Below are 25000 nucleotides of genomic sequence, written 5' to 3' on the forward strand. Positions count from 1 at the left end.
TTATTATTATTATTATTATTTTACTCCTGATGCCTGGCGGTTGATCTTACTAGAATTATTATGGACCGGCAGGGGTCACTTGCCTTAGTTAGATAGGCACAGCGCATCACAATGAACTGGCTATCCTTTGATGAATCTAGCCAATGAATCCTCTATGGATTTAATCAGTCATGGAAAGAGAAGATGACATAATGGCCCCCAGTCCCGGGCGTACTGGGGTGCTGAGATCTGCCGGTTTATAAATACTAAAGATAAATTGAAAATAGGTAATTGAAATATTAGAACCATGAACCAGGTAGGGAAGTTACAGCAAGTGGAGAGTGAATTTATGAAATATAGTTTGGACATCTTGGCCCTAAGTGAAACACGTTGTAAGGGGATTGGTAAGGAAACTTTAGACCAAGGCAATATATATATATATATATATATATATATATATATATATATATATATATATATATATATATATATATATATATATATATATATATATATATATATGTGTGTGTGTGTGTATATATATATATCTACTCAGGAAAATCAGATGGAGTTGGAAGAGAAGGGACAGGAATGATGATGACATAAAGAGCAAAAAAGGCATTAACCGAGTGGAGAGCTGTAAATAGTAGATTGTTACCAGCAAAGTTCAAATCAAAGCAGTGCAATATGAGTAATATAGTTTACTATGCCCCAACAAATGATTCCCCTGAAGAAAGGAAAGGTGAATACTATGAAGAACTGCAGAGGATAATAGATGAGATCCCTGAGAGAGATATGAAAGTAGTGATTGGCGACTTCAATGCTAAAGTTGGAATAAATAATCAAGGATAGATAATATGATGGGTGTCGAGGGTCTTGGTGAAGTTGGAAATGGAAATGGAGCACATTTCATAAGTTTCTGTTCAGCAAACAATCTTGTCATTGGAGGTACTCTTTTGCAACACAGGAACATCCACAAGTACACATGGACTTCACCATGTGGCAATTACAAAAATCAGATAGATCACATTGCCATCAATAAAGAGAGATTCTGAGCACACCACTACGCCCGGGACTGGGGGCCATTCTTTCATCTTCTCTTTCCATGACTGACTAAATCCATAGAGGATTCATTGGCTAGATACATCAAAGGATAGCCAGTTCCTTGTAAGGCGCAGTGCCCATCGAACTAAGGCAAGTGACCCCTGCCGGTCCATAATAATTCTAGTAAGATCAACCGCTAGACATCAGACAGCTATATATTCCAGCTGCTTTGCCAATCTTGGTTAGGTAAAGAATTAAAGCTAAAGTTTATCTATTTCGTCCAGCTACAAAAGTAAACTCATATGAATAGCGATGAATAAGTGGGCAAATGGCAAAGGTTTCATCCTGTTAAGTGAGTACTTGAGACGTTCAAATGATACACTTTTGCCGGAGAGAGAGAGAGAGAGAGAGAGAGAGAGAGAGAGAGAGAGAGAGAGAGAGAGAGAGAGAGAGAGAGAGAGAGAGTTCATTTACACATCTTAATTTCACATTAGTTTTGTACGTAGTTTTGAGTCTTGCTTAATATTTTCAACAGCCAAACACATTTATAAAAAAATAGCAGCTATAGTTCCGACCAATATCCTAATATATATATATATATATATATATATATATATATATATATATATATATATATATATATATATATATATATATATATATATATATATGTATATAGGCTATACATTTTCCTGTGTATGTTTACATAAATATATAATCTAACTGTCACACAAGAAAATATCTGTCTGATGTGGCAAATATATATATATATATATATATATATATATATATATATATATATATATATATATATATGTGTGTGTATATATATATATATATATATATATATATATATATATATATATATATATATATATATATATATATATATATATATATATATAATATGTTCGTCTGTGTGTATACATAGATATGTAATCTAACTCGTACACACAAAAAAGCGTCTGCCTAATGGGGCAAATATGCCAACTCGGTCCACTTGGTTATAGTTTTAAAATACTCCCACTACAGATAAAACTTTCTAGTAAGAACTGACGACTTTCTTGTTTTTTAAATGCTTCAATAATTTGGATTTGACAATTGACACGGGATACGCTTTGTGATACTCTAAATATATACCTAAGAATGTATAAGATAAGCAGATCTTGTAGGTCATGCAGTGAGACAGTGCCAGGAAAACTGCCATTAAATTAAATAAAAAGTAAGAAGGGCGTCATACTAGAATACCAGATAAGGTATTTCTCTACTATAGACAAATTGAAGACGATAGTAAGATATTCCTCAAAATGCAAAGGTCAAATAGTGTTCTCTTTTATATATATATATATATATATATATATATATATATATATATATATATATATATATATATATATATATATATATATATATATATATGTATATATATGTATGTATGTATATAAATATATATATATATATATATATATATATATATATATATATATATATATATATATATATATATATATATATATATATATATCCAAAGATAAAACCTTGAAATATATTTCCCTTGAAGGATAAATTCCTCTTTATACAAATACTGCAGATTTTTTTTTCGTAATAGAAACCTTTAAAAGCGTACAAGGCATAGTTGTGACATGATAACAAATTGCTACAGATTCTTCCATCCCTGTTCCGAAACTATCAATATTTATTCACTCGACGTTGAAATTAATATGACTAAAATAGATTTAGCATTTTTTTTTGTCAGAAATACCTGAGAATTAATCTTTTGAATACAGGCACTCCGCAGAATAACATCAACAACTTTTACGAAATTGAGAAATTGTGTTTACGACAACAGCTTCATTTGCAATAAAAGTTACATCGATTTGGTCGATTTAGCAATAATAGGAACAACGACAATAACAGTTATAATAATAGTGATAAGTATGATATTGTTAATAGTTATATATATATATATATATATATATATATATATATATATATATATATATATATATATATATATATATGTGTGTGTGTGTGTATATATATATATATATATATATATATATATATATATATATATATATATATATATATATATATATATATATATATATATGGTTGTAATAATAATAATAATAATAATAATAATAATAATAATAATAATAATGATAATAATAATAATAATAATAATAATAATAATGTACCCTTCTACTACGATTATTGCTGAAATCGTCTGATACTTAAAACTTGGACCAAAAAATCTTTCAGAAGTAAATGTTGATAAATAGGAAATAAACATTATTTTGATTTAAAATCGGATTAAAACTTCACTACTATTATTATGTTTTATTTAACTTTTCTTTTATCTAAGTTTAGTAAGTTCTGTGTAGTATTCTAATTTGTGAATGGCCAAGTAAGAAACAGCTGATGAGTTTGACATTTTGAAGGATTAATAATATATATTGACAGATGTTTTACTTTACTTTTCAGCGAGCTTTATTTAGTAATAGTTACGAAAATATCTGATTTCCAGTCATTCATGCACTGGATATGGATTAAATAATTATCAATCAACATAATATACAAACTTTAGGCAATATTGAATGTATTATATTACATTACAGATGACAGAGTAATAAGAGCACCTCTTCATATTATTGGAACCATCCTAAAATACTACAGAAAGGCAAATTGTTTATATTATACACGTAAATTATAATACTTCATATATATTATATAGATTAATATATGAGATAATTTTATTAAGCTGCCAATCATTAAAATATCGAAGAAAGATAAAAATTAAAATTTTAAAAGAACATACACATATCAGAACGAGTTTTATGGTTTGTCAACATGGCTCAGGGAAGCAGCAGAGGTGTAGCGAGAGTTCTTTGCAAATTAAAGTCCTCCGTAGAGGAAGGAAGATATTATGAGGCCCATCAGATGTACAGGACGTTGTATTTTAGGTGAGGACCATTGTAGATATATAAAGGAAGCCCCTAACAAGGTAAATCAGGACGGCGAAGGAGAGGGTCGTGGTTCAGCTGGGTTGCTGTCAGTGGGAAAATACGCAACATGCAAACGTTATCTCTCTCAGAGAAGACTTTCCGGTGTTTTTTAAAATGGTTTATTATGCCAAAGGAACTGGGTAGACATATACATTGAATAAGATAAGATTAACTTGAGAAGGTTTTCGTATTAAAGAGTGAATTGAGTCGGAATATAGATAGAAGGTAAACCGACCTATGTAAGTATCTATGTGTACTGTTGAATATAATAATCATAGGGTCTTCCACTGATGAAGTTTCATAAATAAATGTTATCAATATTCCATGCAGTCATGGAAATTAACGTGTATTATGCTATATATGTTCTGATTACATATTCAACATAGAACTTAGATGGTCACAAACATAAATGAACCTCTTTTGCTAATTTGAAGAAATATCCAAAGACCAAACATAATCAAAACTTTCAGGAAACACCTTTACTGTTAATGATTGGGTTTTAGGTTACAAGTACAGTTACAGATAGGTTAGGTGTTTAGGAATCCTGGTTCCTTCTTGCAGCAAATTTTTATTGATTCACTTTTTATAGATACAAATACTTTGTTCTAGGATCAATTGGAGAGCCTAGCCTTCAACTCTCGTCTGTGTTTTAGTTTGAAAAAAATGTGAAGGTTCAATGTTTACCTTAGTCAATGGATTTTAAGAATATTCCCTTGGCATGCCAACCCATATCCTCCCTTCCTGTAGGATGGCTAGGTACCTAAGTTTAACCCCTTCTCCACTATCAAAATATAACTTGTGCAGTTGGCAGTGTTGTTTATATGGTAAAGTTTGATTATCTTGTAAGATGAAGATGCATCTTGCTTGTGTCACTGCCCAGGTTATACTTATTTCCAAAACAAGTCGCGGTTAATCTCTTTAGCTGACTTCGTTATGTTTTGTAGTTTATCTCGAGTTGGGTCATTATATTGACCTTTGGTAAGTTGTTTAAGGCCAGTGTGGTATGGCAGGAAATACTGAACTTCTCTGTGACTATACACGATATTATACAGAATTATTATACAAGGTTGCCTAAATGTAACTCCAAAAGCTTTTGGAAATTGGGAAGTGGCTTACAAGCCTAGAATAGGAAGAAGATCAAGAATAATTAGTAAAATTGGTGTTATTTTACTGTATTACAGGGTAATGTGACCTAGAAAAAATTACGCTCCGAAAATGACACTCGTTCCTGTCGCAAATGAATAGTTTCAGAAATATATATCTATATCCTACGATAATGGGGGACCCCAGTCGGAACTCGGGGTTTTGGGTGGGGAAAACATACTGGGGAAACGATATATAAACGTAAAACAAGCCTTTTCTTCTGTATACATTACCCTCTTGGATGTACAGTGATACCTCTGGATACGAAAGTTTCTGCTTACGAAAAATTCAGGGTACGAAAAGCGATACAAAGATTTTTATGCCCCAGTATACGAAAAAATTTTCAGGATACGAAAAGCTTACGAGATCCCAACTCGTCGCCGAGAGTACAGTACCTTTTTTTTCAGGGTATCAACCCTTAATTTAGGTGTACAGGTAACAATACACCTTCACTGATCCAAATGCAGTGAGCCCTCACTACTTCGCGGTTCGACCATCGCGGATTCACCACTTCGCGGATTTTTTTCATAACCCATATATATAAACATATCGCGGATTTTCCGGAAATTTCGAAAATACCGCTATATATGAAGACCCCAAATACGATATTTCGTTACCTGTAATTCCATTAATACTGTAATTAGTAATATCTGCTCTTACTGATTGTTCATTGCATTACATATGACATATAATTCAGTACAGAAAGAAATAAAACACGAAAAGAGAATGTGATCATACGATAATTCAGTGTACAGTACGTAGTAAAATTAAATCGAACATGAAACGCAAATCAGATGCAGTCATACCATATTAGAATGGTGTAAGGCTGCTGATGGCTACTACTGTACTACAAATGTAATGGATGTGCATCTTTTCCATGAATCTTTTGTATGTATACGTACGTAGTACTGCATCCAATAATATTCTTTGTTGAAAAAATCACATCTCGAATAAGCGTACGAGAGAGAGAGAGAGAGAGAGAGAGATATTGACACACACAGAATGAGAAATGAAACAAAAACAGTGATGAGAGAGAGAGAGAGAGAGAGAGAGAGAGAGAGAGAGAGAGAGAGAGAGAGAGAGAGAGAGAGAGATATAGATAGATAGATCGATCCAATAAAACACACAATAGGACAAGAAACAAAAACAGTGATGAGAGAGAGAGAGAGAGATATCCTACAACAAAACAAGCGTAAAATAGCGTACGTAAAGCTGTACTGTATACGTAGGGTACCTTGTACTTTGATTTGGTAACTACTACGTAGCATATAAGACGGATTGTGATTGGTTCAAGCGCTGATAGATGACGAATCAGAACCCAAGTTTTGTAATCTAGCCTGTGATTGGTGTTTTGACCGCTTCTCCAACCTCCAGCATCTTTTCGCGGCCACTTTGTCTCCCGCTGTATCGCTGTGTAGATGTTGCTACGTTATTGTGAACTTTAATCTGTGCTGTGCGTGACTGCTTTGAGTTGAACTTTTTGTTGAACTTTCTGTTAAACCCTACTGTACAATGGCTCCCAAGCGTTCTGCTTCTACTAAGGCTGGTAGTGAGCCTAAACGCCACCGAAAGATGATGACGATTGCTGAGAAGGTGACGCTTCTCGATATGTTAAAAGAAGGGAGAAGTTACGCGGCCGCAGCCCGCCATTTTGGAGTGAACGAATCCACCGTTCGCTATATCAAGAAGGACGAGGCGAACATTAGAAAGACGGCTGCCATCACCTTTAGCAGATCAGCGAAGCGAGTCGTTACCACGAGTAATAAAACGATCGTACGTATGGAAGGTGCTTTAGCAGTGTGGATTGCCGACTGCCGGAAGAAGAACATAGCCTTGGATACGAACACCATCCGAACCAAGGCTTTGAGCTTGTATGAGAATTTTGCGGCAGAGGAACCTCAAGACGACGATGGCGACCATGCTGAAGAAGATGATGATGTAGATGAACCTCAACCAGGGGCATCCACTGATTCCCAGCCTCAGAAACAACGTTTTTCCGCCAGCAAAGGATGGTTCGTGAAGTTTCAGAAACGCTTCGGCCTGAAAAGCGTTTCCCTGTATGGCGAGGCTGCTTCCGCTGACACTGCCGCTGCTGAAACTTACGCGAACGAGACGTTCAAGAACATTATCGCTGAAGGTGGATACAAGCCGGAACAAGTGTTTAATATGGATGAGACCGGCTTGTTTTGGAAGAGAATGCCGTCGCGAACTTTCCTGTTCAAAGAAGAAGCCAAAGCCTCTGGCTTTAAAGCATTCAAGGATTGCGTTACCCTCGTGATGTGTGGCAATGCTGCTGGATTTTTGCTAAAGCCGGGGCTTATTTACAAGTCGAAAAATCCTCGCGCTTTGAAAAATAAAAATAAGAATCTCCTTCCCGTGTACTGGATGCACAATCAAAAAGCATGGATTACGAAGATGCTGACCTCCAACTGGTTCCACCAGTGTTTTATCCCGCAAGTCAGCAAATATCTCGTAGAGAAGGGCTTGCCATTCAAGATCCTTCTCCTTATGGATAACGCTGGTGGACACGCAACTGACCTGTCGCATGAGGGCATTCAGGTTGAGTTCCTGCCACCCAACACCACGTCATTAATTCAACCGATGGACCAGGGGGTTATCAGGGCGTTCAATGCCCTCTACACGAAGAATACCTTGGCGGACCTCATTGCGTGTGTGGATGCTGCCCAAGAAGATGAAGATGAAGATTTCAATTTGAAGGCGTACAGGCGGAAGTACACCATAGCCACGTGCTTGGAGAACATTCAGAAGGCACTGCAAGAAATGAAACCTGCAACCGTTAATGCGAGCTGGAAGTAGTTGTGGCCCCAGATTGTTTACGACGACGAGGGATTTACTCCGTCTGAAATTCAACACTCTGCAATACGCAAATCTGTGCAGTTGGCTGCGATAATTGGAGGTGACGGGTTTGGCGACATGACGACTGAAGACGTCGACGAGTTGTTGGACTGCCATTCCCAGCCGCTAACCATAGACTCCTTTAAGGAAGGACTGGAACGTCAGGACCTCAGGGTTTTTAACTTGAGTCTGAAAGATTAACTTGAGTCTGGACTAAAATGACTTCTAGAAGGGCTAGAAACACGTTCTCTGGATCAAAATGGGGGTTTTTGAGGATGGCGAGTTCAATAGTAACATTTTCAACACCACCTGGGGTCATCTTCAAGGTCTAAAGGTCATTTATCAAGGTCAAATTTGTGAATTTTAAATATTAAACTTAGCCGGTGAATATATAATAGCTGACGTCTCCGACGGCTCGACAGAATTCAAAAACTCGCGAGCGATCGCCATGAAGGTAGCGGGTGTGCCCACCAGCGCCGACTATCGGCCAGATACCGCATATACATGTAAACAGCTCCAGTTCTTCTCTGTCGGTTTCATCGACAAGTCGATTCCACTCGCTATTATGACCTCGAGTTTTCTACCTAATTGGTGAAGTACTTGGTTTTGGTTTTATTGCTTTCGCCGTGTTGGATTATTCAATACTATCCTCAAAAGAAATGCTTTTGAAAGGAGAGTAAAAGTGTTTTGCCCTTGCTCTTTTATCTCTGGTTTTTTCCATAGAGTAAAGATGGCCGACCCTTCCCTTAGTGTACGGAAGTGTGTTTTAGGCTTTTAGCAATTATCTTATCACGTTATAAATTGTTGTTAATTATAGATTTTCCTCCATATATTTTATATCTCACCCGCCTTTATTAGGCCTCTTCGATTAGCTTTCCATTTATACTAAACATCAAGATAAATTTTATGTTTTGTTTATATGCGGCCGTACCTATTCCTCCCCTAGTCCGAGAGTAGGTGGTCCTAACTTGGAAACCGAAGTTAAACAACGTTGAGCCCATTCAACTTTTATTTTCGTTAAGTTTAAATCATTTGCTCTGTAAGAGTTATGAAATGAATATTTTTTAGTAGATATTTTATGAAAGATTTTCTTTGAATAGTCTTCGTGCTGTTTCAAAGATGAACTAACGTTTGGTTTATTTATGCTACGCAGTTTGCGCTCTATCGTTACGATAGAGAAAGAGAGAATCACGGTTTCACTTTGCAGAAAGAGTAAATCGATTTTGACGTTTTGTTCATTCTTCTTTCAAACTGAAGTGTTTTAAATACTAATTTAAAGGAACTTGTTAATTTTCAATTTCTTAGTCCTTTCAGTTTTTTTTTTTTTTTTCCTTTGGTCAAATAACCTGTTTATTGATGAAGGGTGAGTGGGCATTTCTCTTCTGTGTGAAATCAAGAGAGAGACGGAGGGAGAGAGAGAGGAAGAGAGAACGTTCCGATCTTTATTCTCGTCCCAAGCGAGTAACGTTGTTCTCGATTCAGTTTTTTACTCTCGTCCCTAGTCTCTGTTCGGGGAGAAAGGATAAAACGTTTTTAGTTTTTATTCTCGTCCCAAGGCACTGTACGGTGAGAGATTGAAAACGTAGTCTTTAATGAACTAGTGTTTAGTCTCCTCCCCAGTCACTGATCCTTTTAACTTTATATATTTCCGTTTGATTCGATATATATGTTTACTGATTTTTGCTTGTACTAATGTGCTTACATTATATGACTCATTTCGCAATTATAACCTTTTGATGTAAGGGAGAATTGCGTGCTTCAGGTAGAAATCAGTTTTATTCATGCTTAATGTGAAATTATTGAAAAATACGATATCAGTGAAGTAAGTGCAAAAACAGAAAATCGTAGTGATAAAGTGATAATTGCGCAAAGTGTTTTTTAGTGTTGCGACCGAGGGTTCGTCTGTTCGTGCTTTTCGTTCACCTAGTCCGAGACCTCTTTCAGGCTCCCATGCTACCAGGGAGAAGTAATGTCATAGGACTTATGGGGACGAGAGGCTTTAACCAACGAACAAACGTTCCCTCTATGGTATCGGGCGTGTCTAGCAAGATCGCCCCTACCATAAGACGAGCGAGGCTGTTTTTCAATATTAAACTTAGCCGGTGATCATATAAGCTGTCAGCTCTGCTGCCCGACAGAAAAACCTAAGGACAAAATACGCCAGCGATCGCTATACAGGTGGGGGTGTACATCAACAGCGCCATCTGTCGAGCAGGTACTCAAGTACTCCATGTCAACACAGAACCAATTTTCTCTCTGTCGTGCCACTGGCAAGACCTACTAAATACGCTGTTGCTTACTGGATTGATTTTCACATTATTTGGTGAAGTACTCATTTCTAGTTTTTAGCTTTCGCTTTGCAGAGGTTATCTTCAATACTTCCTTGCATTCTTTGATTGAATTTTGGATTATTTGTTGACGACTTGGATAGATTTTGAATTTCCCCTTTGACTAATTCAAGATGGCTGACCCTTCTCAAGTCCCTAAATACAGGAAGTGTAGTGCTAGGGACTGTTTTAGGCGTCTTCCGAAGGCCTCTATCGATCCTCACACCATTTGTTCCAATTGTCGGGGTAAATCCTGTCAATGGGAAGATCGGTGTGAGGAATGCGTTGGGCTTTCGGAATTCGATTTTGTCGAATTCCTTAAATATTCACGTAGGCTAGAGAGAGATAGAGTCAGGAGGAGTTCATCTCGCTCAGTTGATTTTTCCTCTCCCCATGCCCCACAACCTATTCCTTCCCCTGTAGTGGTTACTCCTGATCCCCCTTCTAGCACTCAACAACCTTCGATGGCAGATATGATGCGTGCCATCCAGGCTCTGGGTGAGAGAGTCGAGTCATTAGCGAGTGACCGCAACCAACTCATGGCAGACGTCAGGGAGTTGAAGGGTAAGAGTGCAGTGGGAAGTGAAGTGAGTGGTAGTGCTGTGAAAAGTGTTAGTGTTGCGCTTGAGGGTGCGTCTGTTCGTGCCTGTCGTCCTCCCAGTCCGGGACCTCTTGCAAGCTCCCAAGCCCAGGGGAGAAGCAATGTCGTACGACCAAAGGGTTCGACAGGCTTTAATCAGCGGACAGACGTTCCCTCCGTGGTTTCGGACGTATCTTGCCAAGATCGCCCCACCCACAAGAAGACGAGAGAGCCCGTTCATTCCTCGTCTGCGGAAGAGGTTTCACGCCAGAAACGATGGACCAAGGTCTCACGGCCTCTCAAACGCAAGGTCCCTTCCGCGCAAGTCCAACGGCCCAGGTGTAGCCACTGGGTCAGTTCGGACTCGCTGCAGTCTTCCGATGACTGCACACCTCCTAAGAGAGGCAAAGTGGTACCGCAACAGGCAGTAACACCGTCTGTTGCCGCACCTGCTGCTGTAGACCCTAAGTGGTCTTTGCTACAGTCTATGCAGACACAGTTAGCATCTTTTATGCAGGAGTATCGTGCGGAGAAGGTTGACGCTGCACCCGTTAGCCTACAACCAACCACGGTTGTGCGTACAGTAGACGCTGACGCTACCTGCTCCCGCACTCCAGCTGTGAGAGTTCCACCACCCATGTGCAGTGTACCCTGCCAGCCGCACGTTGACGTTCACAGACGCACGCTCCACTCCGTTGACGTTCGCGAGTTACCACAACAACAGGAGGGTGGAGTTAAGTTGCTTTGTTTTGACGCTGTGCGTCAACCTCCGCAACCCACTGTGGTTACTGCTACTCGCCCGCAGCAGACTAGTCAGTCAGGAGTAGAAGCTTTGCTTCCCCACACAGCTATGGTTGTTGCCAGCTCACAGACTGACCAACAGTTCCATGACGTTGCGTCCAGTGCAGTCACGCATGCACCCGTGCTGCCGGACTCAGCCGACCAGCTGATTCCTACTCCTTTGCCGCTTCCTCTTCAACATTCAGACGATGGACTCTCTGATGATGACGACGCTGCACATCTTGACGACCCCCACACGGACTTCGACGAACCCAAGACCACGCCTCCCTCCTTGGACTTTAGGAAAGTGCTTGCACTGTTCAAGGATTTATATCCTGATCAGTTTGTGTCTGCAGCACCACGCTCCCCTCCCTCTGAGTTCGCTTTAGGCTCGCAGTCATCCGCACCTGCCTTTACGAAGCTCGTCCTCGCCCGCTCATCCAAGAGAGCTTTAAGAGTGCTGGGAGATTGGTTGCAGTCCAAGAAGCAACTTGGGAAGACAGCTTTCATGTTTCCCCCTGCCAAGCTTGCTTCCAGATCTAGCGTCTGGTATGCCACGGGAGAAGATCTCGGCTTGGGAGTTCCTGCCTCTGCCCAGGGCGACTTCTCAAGTCTTGTAGACTCTCCCCGCAGGCTGGCCATGAGACGCTCCAAGATTTGTTGGACTCCTTCGGATTTAGACCATCTGATGAAAGGAGTATTCAGAGCGTTCGAAGTTTTTAACTTTTTGGACTGGTGTTTGGGAGCGTTGAGCAGGAAGACCTCCCCTTCTGACAAGGAAACTTCCATGCTCATAATGTCCTGCATGGACAAAGCCATACGGGATGGTTCTAGTGAGCTTGCGGCTTCTTTCGTTTCCGGGGTCCTCAAGAAACGGGAACACCTTTGCTCCTTCTTGTCAGCTGGAGTAACCCCATGTCAAAGATCGGAGCTTATGTTTGCTCCTCTCTCGAAGTGCCTCTTCCCTGAGGAGTTGATCAAGGAGATTGCTGCCTCCTTGATTCAAAAAGACACACATGACCTGGTTGCGTCATCCGCACGCAAAGCCACCCCTTTGCCCTCCGTGTCTAGACCCAGGATGGATACTCCAGCGTCAAGGTTCATTCCGCCCTTTCGTGGCAGAGCCTCCAGCAGAGGAGGTGCTCGTGCCGAAGGTAAACGTGGGAGCAAGAAGAAAGGTTCCAAGTCCTTTAAAGGCAGAGTCTGACTGCCACCTTCTTCAGACAGCAGTGGGAGCCAGGCTCAAGAACTACTGGCAGGCCTGGGAGAACAGGGGCGCAGACGCACAATCTGTGAAGTTACTCAGAGAGGGGTACAAGATTCCATTCTTGCGCAAGCCCCCTCTAGCAACAACTCCCATCGACCTCTCTCCCAGGTACAGAGAGGAGGACAAGAGACTAGCTTTGCAGCAAGAGGTGTCTCTCTTACTTCAAAAGGGAGCGGTAGTCAAAGTCCGGGACCATCAATCCCCGGGCTTCTACAACCGTCTCTTCTTAGTCGTGAAGAAGACAGGAGGGTGGAGACCGGTGCTAGACGTCAGTGCTCTGAATGTCTTTGTCACAAAGCAGACGTTCACCATGGAGACGACAAAGTCGGTTCTAGCATCGGTCAGGAAGGAAGACTGGATGGTCTCTTTAGACCTCAAGGACGCCTACTTTCATGTCCCCATCCACCCAGATTCCCAACCTTTTCTAAGGTTCGTTTACGGGAAGGTTGTATACCAATTTCAAGCCCTGTGCTTTGGCCTAAGCACGGCGCCTCTTGTTTTTACGAAACTGATGAGGAATATTGCCAAATTCCTGCATTTAGCAGACATCAGAGCCTCCCTCTATTTGGACGACTGGCTTCTAAGAGCTTCGTCAAGTCGTCGCTGTCTGGAGAATCTAAAATGGACTCTGGATCTGGCCAAGGAATTGGGTCTCCTGGTCAATATGGAAAAGTCCCAACTCGTCCCATCCCAAACTATAGTGTACCTAGGAATGGAGATTCAGAGTCAAGTTTTTCGGGCTTTTCCGTCGGCCCCCAGAATCAGTCAAGCCCAAGAATGCATCCAGAACATGCTAAAGAAGGACCGATGTTCAGTCAGACAGTGGATGAGTCTGATAGGGACGCTTTCATCACTGGACCAGTTCATTGCGTTAGGGAGACTGCACCTCCGACCCCTTCAATTTCATCTAGCTGTTCACTGGAGAAAGGACAAGACGCTAGAAGCGGTCTCGATCCCTATTTCCGAGAAGATGACGTCTTCACTGACTTGGTGGAAGGACAACATTCACCTCAGAGAGGGTCTGCCACTGACTGTTCAGACCCCCAACCACGTTCTCTTCTCGGACGCATCGGACACGGGCTGGGGTGCGACATTAAACGGTCGGGAATGCTCGGGCACGTGGAACGCGGATCAAAGAACGTTACATATCAACTGCAAGGAGCTACTGGCAGTTCATCTGGCCTTGAGAAGCTTCAAGTCCCTCCTTCTAGGCAAGGTGGTGGAGGTGAACTCCGACAACACCACAGCCTTGGCGTACATCTCCAAGCAAGGAGGGACTCATTCGATGACGTTATACGAGATCGCAAGGGACCTCCTCACCTGGTCAAGAGATCTAAACCTGTCTCTAGTAACGAGGTTCATTCAAGGCAACATGAATGTCATGGCAGACCGCCTCAGCCGGAAGGGTCAAATCATCCCAACAGAATGGACCCTTCACATGAATGTATGCAAGAGACTATGGGCCTTGTGGGGCCAACCTACCATAGATCTATTTGCAACCTCGATGACCAAGAGGCTCCCAATTTATTGCTCGCCGATCCCGGACCCAGCAGCAGTTCATATAGATGCCTTTCTTCTGGATTGGTCCCATCTAGACCTTTATGCATTCTCCCCGTTCAAGATTGTCAACAGAGTACTGCAGAAGTTCGCCTCTCACGAAGGGACAAGGTTGACGTTGGTTGCTCCCCTCTGGCCCGCGAGAGAATGGTTCACCGAGGTACTGCAATGGCTAGTGGACGTTCCCAGAACACTTCCTCTAAGAGTGGACCTTCTGCGTCAGCCACACGTAAAGAAGGTACACCCAAGCCTCCACGCTCTTCGTCTGACTGCCTTCAGACTATCGAAAGACTCTCGAGAGCTAGAGGCTTTTCGAAGGAGGCAGCCAGAGCGATTGCTAGAGCTAGGAGGACATCCACTCTTAAAGTCTACCAGTCGAAGTGGGAAGTCTTCCGAAACTGGTGCAAGTCGGTATCAGTATCCTCAACCAGTACCTCTGTAACTGAGATAGCTGACTTCCTTTTATACCTAAGGAAGGAAAGATCTCTTTCAGCTCCCACGATCAAGGGTTACAGAAGCATGTTGGCAGCAGTCTTCCGTCACAGAGGCTTAGATCTTTCCAACAACAAAGATCTACAGGACCTCCTTAAGTCTTTTGAGACCTCGAAGGAGCGTCGTTTGGCCACACCTGGTTGGAATTTAGACGTGGTACTAAGATTCCTTATGTCAGAAAGGTTCGAGCCACTACAATCAGCCTCTTTTAAAGATCTCACTTTGAAGACTCTTTTCCTCGTCTGCTTAGCTACAGCTAAAAGAGTCAGTGAGATACACGCCTTCAGCAAGAACATCGGATTTTCATCTGAAACGGCTACATGTTCTTTACAGCTTGGTTTTCTAGCCAAAAACGAACTACCTTCTCGTCCTTGGCCGAAATCGTTCGATATTCCAAGCCTTTCTAATTTGGTTGGAAATGAACTAGAAAGAGTCTTGTGCCCTGTTAGAGCTCTTAAGTTCTATTTAAAATGAACTAAACCTTTACGAGGACAGTCAGAAGCTTTATGGTGTGCTATTAAGAAACCTTCTTTACCCATGTCGAAGAATGCAGTTTCCTATTATATTAGACTGTTGATACGAGAAGCTCATTCCCATCTGAATGAGGAAGACCATGCTTTGCTGAAGGTAAGGACACATGAAGTTAGAGCTGTCGCAACTTCAGTGGCCTTCAAACAAAACAGATCTCTGCAGAGTATAATGGACGCAACCTATTGGAGAAGCAAGTCAGTGTTCGCGTCTTTTTATCTTAAAGATGTCCAGTCTCTTTACGAGAACTGCTACACCCTGGGACCATTCGTAGCAGCGAGTGCAGTAGTGGGTGAGGGCTCAACCACTACATTCCCCTAATTCCATAACCTTTTTAATCTTTCTCTTGAAATGTTTTTTATTGTTGTTTTTGGGTTGTCCGGAAGGCTAAGAAGCCTTTCGCATCCTGGTTGATTTGGCGGGTGGTCAAATTCTTTTCTTGAGAAGCGCCTAGATTAGAGGTTTTGATGAGGTCCTTTAGTATGGGTTGCAACCCTTCATACTTCAGCTCCTAGGAGTCGCTCAGCATCCTATGAGGATCGCGAGGCTCAGTAAGGAAGACGTACTTAAAAAGGCAGAGTAATTGTTCAAGTCGACTTCCTTACCAGGTACTTATTTATTTTATGTTTGTTATTTTGAATAACTGCTAAAATGAAATACAAAATACTTAGCTCTTAATAATGTCAACATGTAATGCTGGTCTCTACCCACCCCCCTGGGTATGAATCAGCTTATATGATCACCGGCTAAGTTTAATATTGAAAAATGTTATTTTTATTAATAAAATAAATTTTTGAATATACTTACCCGGTGATCATATATTAAAGGACCCTCCCTTCCTCCCCAATAGAGACCCAGTGGGCCGAGGAGAAAATTGGTTCTGTGTTGACATGGAGTACTTGAGTACCTGCTCGACAGATGGCGCTGTTGATGTACACCCCCACCTGTATAGCGATCGCTGGCGTATTTTGTCCTTAGGTTTTTCTGTCGGGCAGCAGAGCTGACAGCTTATATGATCACCGGGTAAGTATATTCAAAAATTTATTTTATTAATAAAAATAACATTTTTCTCCTCGTCATCCGAAGGCTTCTCGCAAAAGAAACCTTGGAGCAAAGTTTCTAGACCCTTAAAGCGGAAGTCAGTCCCTTCAGGACAGGTCCAGCGTCCTGGCTGTAGCCATGGGGACAGCTCTGACCCTTTGCAGTCGTCGGAAGACGGTTCGCCTATTAAACGCAAGCGTAACACGGGGTCCGAGGGTCGCGGTAAAGGCAATGTTTTGCCAACACAGACGTTACCGTCGTCTCGGCCCGTTCCGACTCCCGTTGATCCTAAATGGGTTGTCCTGCAGGACATGCAGACTAAGCTTGCCTCCCTTATGGAGAAGTATGACGTTGAGCAGGTTCACGATGAACCTTCGCTTTCGAGTCGCCGTTACACTAAACGAGACTCTGGCCGTCAGCCGCCCAAATGAGCATTTACTCGTCCTGTTGACGTTATGAAACGTGATGTCGGTAGTTTGTCACGTCAGTCACGTGACTTGGATCCTCACTCGCTGCAGTCCCGTGTTGACTTTCAGCCGCTGCCGCAGCCTCGTGTTGACGTTCAGCCGCTGCCGCAGTCTCGTGTTGACGTTCAGGACGTTCGCCAACCAGCTCAGTTGCCTTGTTTTGACGTTGAACGTCAAGCACCGCAGTCAAGAGTTGTTTTAACTGCTCAATCTAGGCAGTCTCGACTTGACGTCGAGCGTCCTCCCACACCTGTTGTTGTTGCTGGTCAGTCCTTTAAGCAGTTACATGACGTAGCGTCCTTGACTGCTACTGATGCTCCTTTGCGTGTGGACTCTGCTTGTCAAGCATTGCCACCACGGCAGGTCTCTCCCTTGCTTGAGACTCGGCAATTGTCGGACGAGGTTCCTTCAGATGAGGAAGTTGCTGATCCCCCTCCTACTGATATTCCCTTGGGGACTTTGTCAGACGGAGAGGAGCCTAAAGCTGCTCAGCCCTCTATGGACTTTAAATAAATCATGCTGATTTTTAAGGATCTTTGTCCGGACCATTTTGTAACTGCTGCTCCTCGTTCGCCTAAACGTCAGACTTTACACTAGGCCTAGCTACTTCGAAGCCGTTGCTTTCTAAGCTAGTGCTCTCTCGCTCTTCTAAGAGAGCTTTACGTTTGCTAGGCGACTGGTTGATCACCAGGAGGAGTTTGGGGGAGACAGCCTTTGCTTTCCCTCCTTTTAAACTGGCTTATAGAGCGAGCGTCTGGTATGACACGAGAGAAGTTCTCGGCTTGGGAGTTCCTGCCTCTGCCCAGAGAGACTTCTCAAGCCTCATAGACTCTCCCCGGCGCCTGGCCATGAGACGCTCCAAGATTTTATGGTCGGCTTCAGAGCTAGACCATCTCCTGTTAGGAGTTTTTCGAGCTTTTGAAGTTTTGCTGTACAATTATGTCATGCATGAACAAGGCTATCAGGGATGGCTCCAATGATCTGACAGCCACGTTCTCTGCAGGAACAAGACTATCAGGGATGGCTCCAATGATCTGGCAGCCCCGTTCACTGCAGGAGTACTTAAGATGTAAGTGCGCTCAATGTGTTCATTGTCAAGTCAAACTTCACGATGAAGACTACCAAGCTGTCTTGACAGCATTAAGGGAAGGCGACTGGATGGTCTCTCTCGACCTTCAGGATGCATACTTCCACATCCCGATTCATCCAAACTTTCAACTACATCTGAGGTTTGTGGACGGGAAAGTAATGTACCACTGTCGAGCACTGTACTCCGACCTCATTCCTGCTCCTCTTTTTTTACAAGGCCCTTGCAAAATGTAGCAAGCTTTCTACATTTTTTTGAGGATTCAGAGCCTCCCTTTATTTTGACGACTGGCTAATCAGGGCGTCGTCATTATATCGCTGTCTGGAGAGCCTCTAATGGACATTAGACCTAACCAAGGAGCTAGGTCTCATAGTGAACGTAGAGAAGTCGTAACTTACAGTACCCCATCCCAGACTATTCTTTTTTTGGGAATGGAGATACAGTGTCTGATTTTTCGGCCCTTTTCGTCTCCCGCAAAGAATGGAACAAGCTCTGTTAAAAGTCCTTCACTTGCAAGAGAAAAACAGTTGCTCTGTAAGAGTTTGAACTAGCCTCGTGGGAACTCTTTCATCGCTGGAGTAGTTTATCTCTCTGGGGAGACTCAACCTATGCCCTTTCCGATTTCACCTAAAACATTGGAACAAGGAGAAGGGCTTAGTGAGTATCTCTTTCCCAATCTCCAACTCAGTCTAGACATGTCTGACTTGGTGGGACAGCAACATCAGACTTCGAGAAGGTCTTTCTCTTGCGATCAAGAACCCAAACCATGTGTTGTTTTCAGATGCAGCGGATTTGGATTAGGGAGCTCCACTGGACAGTCTGGAAGGCTCGGGTCTTTGATCCACGGATCAGAAGGAACTCCATTTAAGGCAGTAACATCTCTCCTTTGGCGAGATTTGTGGAGAAATGAATGTCTTGGCGGACGGCCTCAGCAGAAGAGGACAAGTCATCTCCATGGAGTGGACTTTGCATAAGACTGTGTGCGAGAAGCTATGGATGACATGGGGTCAACCCACCATAGATCTTTTTGCTACTCTCTCTGACAAAGAGGCTCTCAACTTACTGCTTTCCAGTTCCAGATCCAGAGGCAGCCCACATAGACGCTTTCCTGCTGGACTGGTCTCACCTGGACGTTTATGCCTTTCCACCTTTCAAGATCCTAGACAAGGTGCTGCAGAAGTTCACCTCTCACGAAGGGACCAGGTTGACATTGGTTGCTCCACTCTGGCCCGCGAGAGAGTGGTTCACAGAGGTACTTCAATGGCCGGTAGACGTTCCAAGGAGTCTACCTTTAAGGATGGATCTCTTACGGCAGCCCCACGTAAGGAGTCTTCATCAAAGCCTCCCCGCGCTTCGTCTGACTGCCTTCAGACTATCGAAAGACTCTCAAGAGCTCGAGGATTTTCGAAGGAGGCAGCCAGAGCGATTGCGAGAGCTAGGAGAGCATCTACCATCAAGGTCTATCAGTCGAAGTGGGAAGTCTTTAGAGACTGGTGCAAGTCATCATCCATTTCCTCTTCCAGTACCTCTGTAGCCCAAAATTGCAGACTTTCTCCTACATCTGAGAAATGTTCGCTCCCTCTCAGCGCCCACTATTAAGGGCTACAGGAGCATGTTGGTGTCTGTGTTCAGACATAGAGGCTTAGATCTGTCCAATAATAAAGATCTCCAAGATCTCCTTAAGTCCTTCGAGACCTAAGGAGCGTCGTATGGCAACTCCTGGATGGAACTTAGACGTGGTCCTGAGATTCCTAATGTCCGACAGGTTTGAGCCATTACATTCAGCCTCCCTGAAAGATCTCACCCTCAAGACGCTTTTCTTAGTGTGCTTGGCTTCGGCTAAAAGGGTCAGTGAGATCCATGCCTTCAGTAGGAACATCGGCTTTTCTACAGATAAAGCCACATGTTCACTTCAGCTTGGTTTTCTTGGCCAAAAATGAACTGCCTTCTCGTCCTTGGCCTAAGTCATTTGATATACCTTGCCTGTCAGAGATCGTAGGCAACGAGCTTGAAAGAGTGCTGTTTCCAGTTAGAGCTCTGAAGTTTTACTTAGCTCGGACTAAATCCTTACGAGGTGGATCTGAGGCCTTGTGGTGCTCAGTTAAGAAGCCTTCATTGCCTATGTCAAAGAATGCTTTGTCATATTTTATTAGATTTTTAATCCGAGAGGCTCATTCTCACTTGAGTGAAAAAGATCGTTGCTTGCTTAAGGTTAAGACGCACGAAGTAAGAGCTATAGCAACTTCCGTGGCCTTTAAGCAAAACAGATCTCTGCGAAGTATTATGGACGCAACCCTTTGGAGAAGCAAGTCGGTATTCGCGTCATTTTACTTAAAAGATGTCCAGACTCTTTATGAGGACTGCTACACACTGGGTCCATTCGTTGCAGCGAGTGCAGTAGTGGGTAAGGGTTCTACCACTACATTCCCTTAATTCCAATATCCTTTTAATCTTCTCTTGAAATGTTTTTAATTGGGTTGTACGGAAGGCTAAGAAGCCTTTCGCATCCTTTTTGATTTGGCGGGTGGTCAAATGTCATTTCTTGAGAGCGCCCAGATTAAGGGTTTTGATAAGGTCCTGTTGTATGGGTTGTCGCCCTGGATACTTCAGCTCCTGGGAGTCTTTCAGCATCCTAAGAGGATGGCTGGGCTTCGTGAGGAAAGCGGACTAACAAGGCAGAGTAATCGTTAGAGTCAGCTTCCTTTCCAGGTACCTATATTTGTTTGGGTTTTGTTATGATATAACTGTCAAAAACTCTAAGCATATACGCCGTAAACTGTATTAATACTGGTCTCTACCCACCACCATGGGTGTGAATCAGCTATTATATATTCACCGGCTAAGTTTAATATTTAAAAATGATATTTTGATTATAAAATAAATTTTTGAATATACTTACCCGGTGAATATATAAATTAAAGGCCCCCGATAGAGACCCAGCGGGATGAGAAGAACTGGAGCTGTTTACATGTATATGCGGTATCTGGCCGATAGTCGGCGCTGGTGGGCACACCCGCTACCTTCATGGCGATCGCTTGCGAGTTTTTGAATTCTGTCGAGCCGTCGGAGACGTCAGCTATTATATATTCACCGGGTAAGTATATTCAAAAATTTATTTTATAATCAAAATATCATTTTTGGTAATTTTTGCTCGTTTTTTGTGTGTAACTCATAAATGGTGAGAGATAGCTGATTATAATATGAGGCAAGTCTGCAGAGCTGTCCGAATTTAATATATATTGTCATATATCGTCCTTCAAGAAAGGACTGGAACGTCCCCTGATCGGGGTTTTTAACTTGAGTCTGAAGGATTAACTTGAGTCCTGGACTAAAATGAATTCTAAGAAGGGCTAGAAACACGTTCTCTGAGTCAAAATGGGGGTTTTTGAGGACGGTGAGTTCAATAGTGATATTTTCAACACCACCTGGGGTCATCTTCATCATCTTCAAGGTCAAAAGGTCATATTTCAAGGTCAAAATAGTGAATTTTGGTCATTTTTACTCGTTTTTGTGTGTAACTCATAGATGGTGAGGGATGGCTGATTATAATAAGAGGCAAGTCTGTAGTTCTGTCCAAATTTAATATATATTGTCAAATATTGTATTACTCAAACATTCCAAACAAGCCCTAAAACAATGAAACACTAAAATAAGAAATAAAGAACGGTATTTCTCATCACAACAAAACTCAAAGACATTAACATTTGATTAGATGAACATCGCTAGATGGAGAGCTTTTCTTGCCTCCTGAGGCATCTCACAGCCTTTTCTTTGTCACTTACATTGAGAACCTGAGCTTTCAATAGAATGTTGGCTAAATTTCTTTATTTCTTATTTTAGTGTTTCATTGTTTTAGGGCTTGTTTGGAATGTTTCTCCTTCAAGGGTTGCTTTGAACGAGGAAGGCTCCAGGGACTCTTCTTCCGCCGCCCAAACCTCCTCCGAAGCTCCCACTCGGCCGGCCTCTCGTGAGAGGCCGCTGAGTGGTAGCGTAGACCCTTGTTCTGTTTCCCGATCTCGGGGTGCGGGAGAGGGCGTCGCCTCCCATAGCGGGGCAGCTTCCTCTCCCATAGCGGGGCGGCTTCCCCTCTCATAGCGGGGCGGCTTCCCCTCCCATAGCGGGGCGGCTTCCCCTCCTCCCCCGGGGGAGGATTTTGATTCTAACGTTGATGACCATAACTCTGTCTCTAACGATGATCTCTTTCAGCTTTGGGCTTCCTTGGGGCTTAAGGGCTTGCCCTCCAAGGAAGCCCTGTTTGACCTTATCCAGTTGGAGGCCGCTGTCAAGCAGTCGCCGGTGATAGCAGAGGTAGACCCTCTGTCTATTGTCGATGTCGTGGTGGCAGAGGCTTCCGACGGGTCTGGTCAAACCTCTGTTGTGCCTGATGTTGCGAACGTTGTTGAAGGCCCTCCTCCCCCTTCCGAACATCCTTCGAAGGTGGGTCCCACGGTCTCTCCGGCGGGTACGCCTCCCCCTCGCGGGAGCTCACTGACTGAGACTCCTCTTCGGAGGACCGACGATCCTGATGACCTCCCTCGTGGCCGCCTTCGCCGTAAGGCTCGTCGTCCTCTTCGTCGCAGGGGCCTCCCATCTCCCTATAAGGGAGTCAAGAGGCGCCTCTTCGAGTTGTCTCCTCCTCCGTCCTCTGATGAGGATCCTCCTTGTCGGAAGCAGACTGTTGCAGCCACATCCTTGGACCTCTCCGGTGATCGCTCGCGATCTCCTACGCCTACCAGACCTTCCACCTCCGGCGCAGATGTGCAGCAGGCTTCTGACCTCGTCAGCCGACGGGCATCGGTCCCTTCGGGGCAAAGGGATGTCTCCCACGGTGTGGGGGCTTCCCTTGTGCGTCAGGGTTCCCCTGCGCGCCCTCCTGCGCGTTCACGCGTAGTAGCGCGTAAGCGCTCTCCAGCTTTGCAGTCTCCTGACTCACCTCGCCAGCGCTCTCCTGCTCGTCAGCGCTCTCCTGTCGACAGTCAACAACCTCCTGTTCCTGTTGCGCGCCCAGCGCGCCAGCGGTCTCGTGAGCGCACAATATCGCCTGCTCGTCAGCGCGCACCTCCGCATCCAGTTCCTGATACGCGCCCTGCACGCCAACGCTCGCCCACGCGCCCTAGATCTCCGGATCTGGACGCGGGCAAGGACCTGACTCCTCCTCGCCCACGCGTTCCTGCTCGTTGTCCTTCACCTGCGTAGCAGCGCGCACTTTTAGAGTTCCTGCGCGCCCGCGCGCACACGCGCCTTCTCATCCTGAGCCCGTTCGCGAGCGTTCGCCTTTGCGCGTCGCGCCACCTGATCCTGCGCAGCAGTCTGTGCGTCGACATCCTACGCGCCAGCGATCTCCTGCGCATCAGCGATTTCCAGCGCGTCAGCGTTCTCCAGCGCGTCAGCGTTCTCCAGCGCGACAGCGTTCTCCAGCGCGTCAGCGTTCTCCTACACGTCAGCGTACTCCAGAGCTTCGGCGATCTCCTGAGCGCCCGCGCGATCTATCGCCTGTGCGCAAGCGCTCTCCTATGCGTCAGTGCCACCTGGACCTTGATCGACGTAGGTCTCCTACGGCCATCTCGCCCACACGCGGTCGTTCGCCTGCGCGTTCTACTCGCCAACGCGCCATCGCTCGCCCACGCGCCACAGATCTCCAGGACACCATCGATCTCCTGCGCCTTGCCTTTCTCCTGAGTTACAGCGATCGCCTGTGCGCCCGCGCGTTCCCTCGCCCACGCGCCAATGTGTTTCCCCGTCCAACGCGCCCACCTGCCCGCGCGATCGCGCTCGCGTGCGTTTATCTCCGCGCGACTACGCGCCAGCGCTCCAGCAGCCCCCCGCGCGCGATTCATTGGATCCTCCTCCGCGCGAGCGCCAGCGCGGCCCCCGTTCTCGCCGGGTTCCGCAGCTCGTGGCGGCAGCAGGTACGCGTGCTTCCAGATCGCAGTCAGGATCGCCTCCGCGTAAGCGCAGGTCTTTCTCTCAGGACCAGGAAGAATCGTCTGAGAGGTCAAGGCAACATTCTTCCCTTTCTTCTTTGCAGGTAGGCCCAGTTGCGTCCACTCCGAAGGGTCAGGAGATCCCCTTCCCTCCAGCGGGAATTACGGACACTGCGTCCGTATCTCGTCAGTCTTGGTTTGGTCCTTTGAGGAGAGCGGTAGTGCAGGCTATGAAGCCAGCACTCGCCGATCTGGGACTCAAGCCAAGGACAGACTCGTCCCCGCTGAAGAGAAGGAGAGGAGTGGACTTCGTGGTGACTTCTCCCAGGGAGAAGTTGGTTCCTAAGAGGTCCGTCAGGAAGGCTCCATCCCCTTCGCAGTCGTTTTCTCCTTCTCCTGTGGACGAGGCTTTACCGTCTTCAGGAGAGTCCAGCGAGGCGGGGGTCTCTCCTTCGGCACCAAGGGGGGAGTCCCCTCCTCGTGGAGGAGAACCGACTCGCGTGGAAGGTACCTTCCAGACCTCTTTGCTGGAGTCTTGTATCCCGCCCAGGAGGGAACCCAAGGACTCCAAGACAGTTCCGAAGTCTTCTTCGCAAATTTGTCAGGAACCAGCCAGACCCCGGGAGAACGTCCACGTGTCTCCCCAGGAAGAGCCTCTGGGGACAGGAGACTTAGCTGCCAGTCCGCAGGGAGGAGAACAGCACGAGTCTGAGCATGCCTTCTGGCAGGTCTTGAGGCTGATGAGGTAGCTTAACAGGTTCAAGGACCCGGAGATCGCCCCTCGCGAAGGCAAGGACACGGTCCTGGACCAGGTCTATGGAACTCAGAAGCCCCCAAAGGCCAGCGCGGCTCTGCCCTGGTCCCAGGGGGTGAAGAGTGCCAGAGACAGGGTGGACGCTCAGCTCTCAGACCTCGCCTCC

At 44.5% G+C, this 25000-nt stretch overlaps 2 protein-coding genes across 3 annotated transcripts in view; one reads left to right on the forward strand and one right to left on the reverse strand.

Annotated features, from left to right (window-relative positions):
* LOC137631246 (Golgi to ER traffic protein 4 homolog) overlaps positions 1 to 25000 on the reverse strand; it is a 445029-nt gene that overhangs the window by 83907 nt on the left and 336122 nt on the right. The window lies entirely within an intron of this gene.
* The window catches only part of LOC137631244 (Golgi to ER traffic protein 4 homolog), an 89421-nt gene continuing 68285 nt past the window's right edge, over positions 3865 to 25000 (forward strand). Inside the window, exon 1 of the mRNA XM_068363028.1 lies at positions 3865 to 3989. Within this exon, the coding sequence (XP_068219129.1) occupies positions 3877 to 3989 (113 nt within the window). The 5' untranslated portion in view covers positions 3865 to 3876. The remainder of the gene's footprint in view (positions 3990 to 25000) is intronic.

This window comes from Palaemon carinicauda, chromosome 39 (assembly GCF_036898095.1).
Source record: "Palaemon carinicauda isolate YSFRI2023 chromosome 39, ASM3689809v2, whole genome shotgun sequence".
Lineage (NCBI taxonomy): Eukaryota > Metazoa > Arthropoda > Malacostraca > Decapoda > Palaemonidae > Palaemon > Palaemon carinicauda.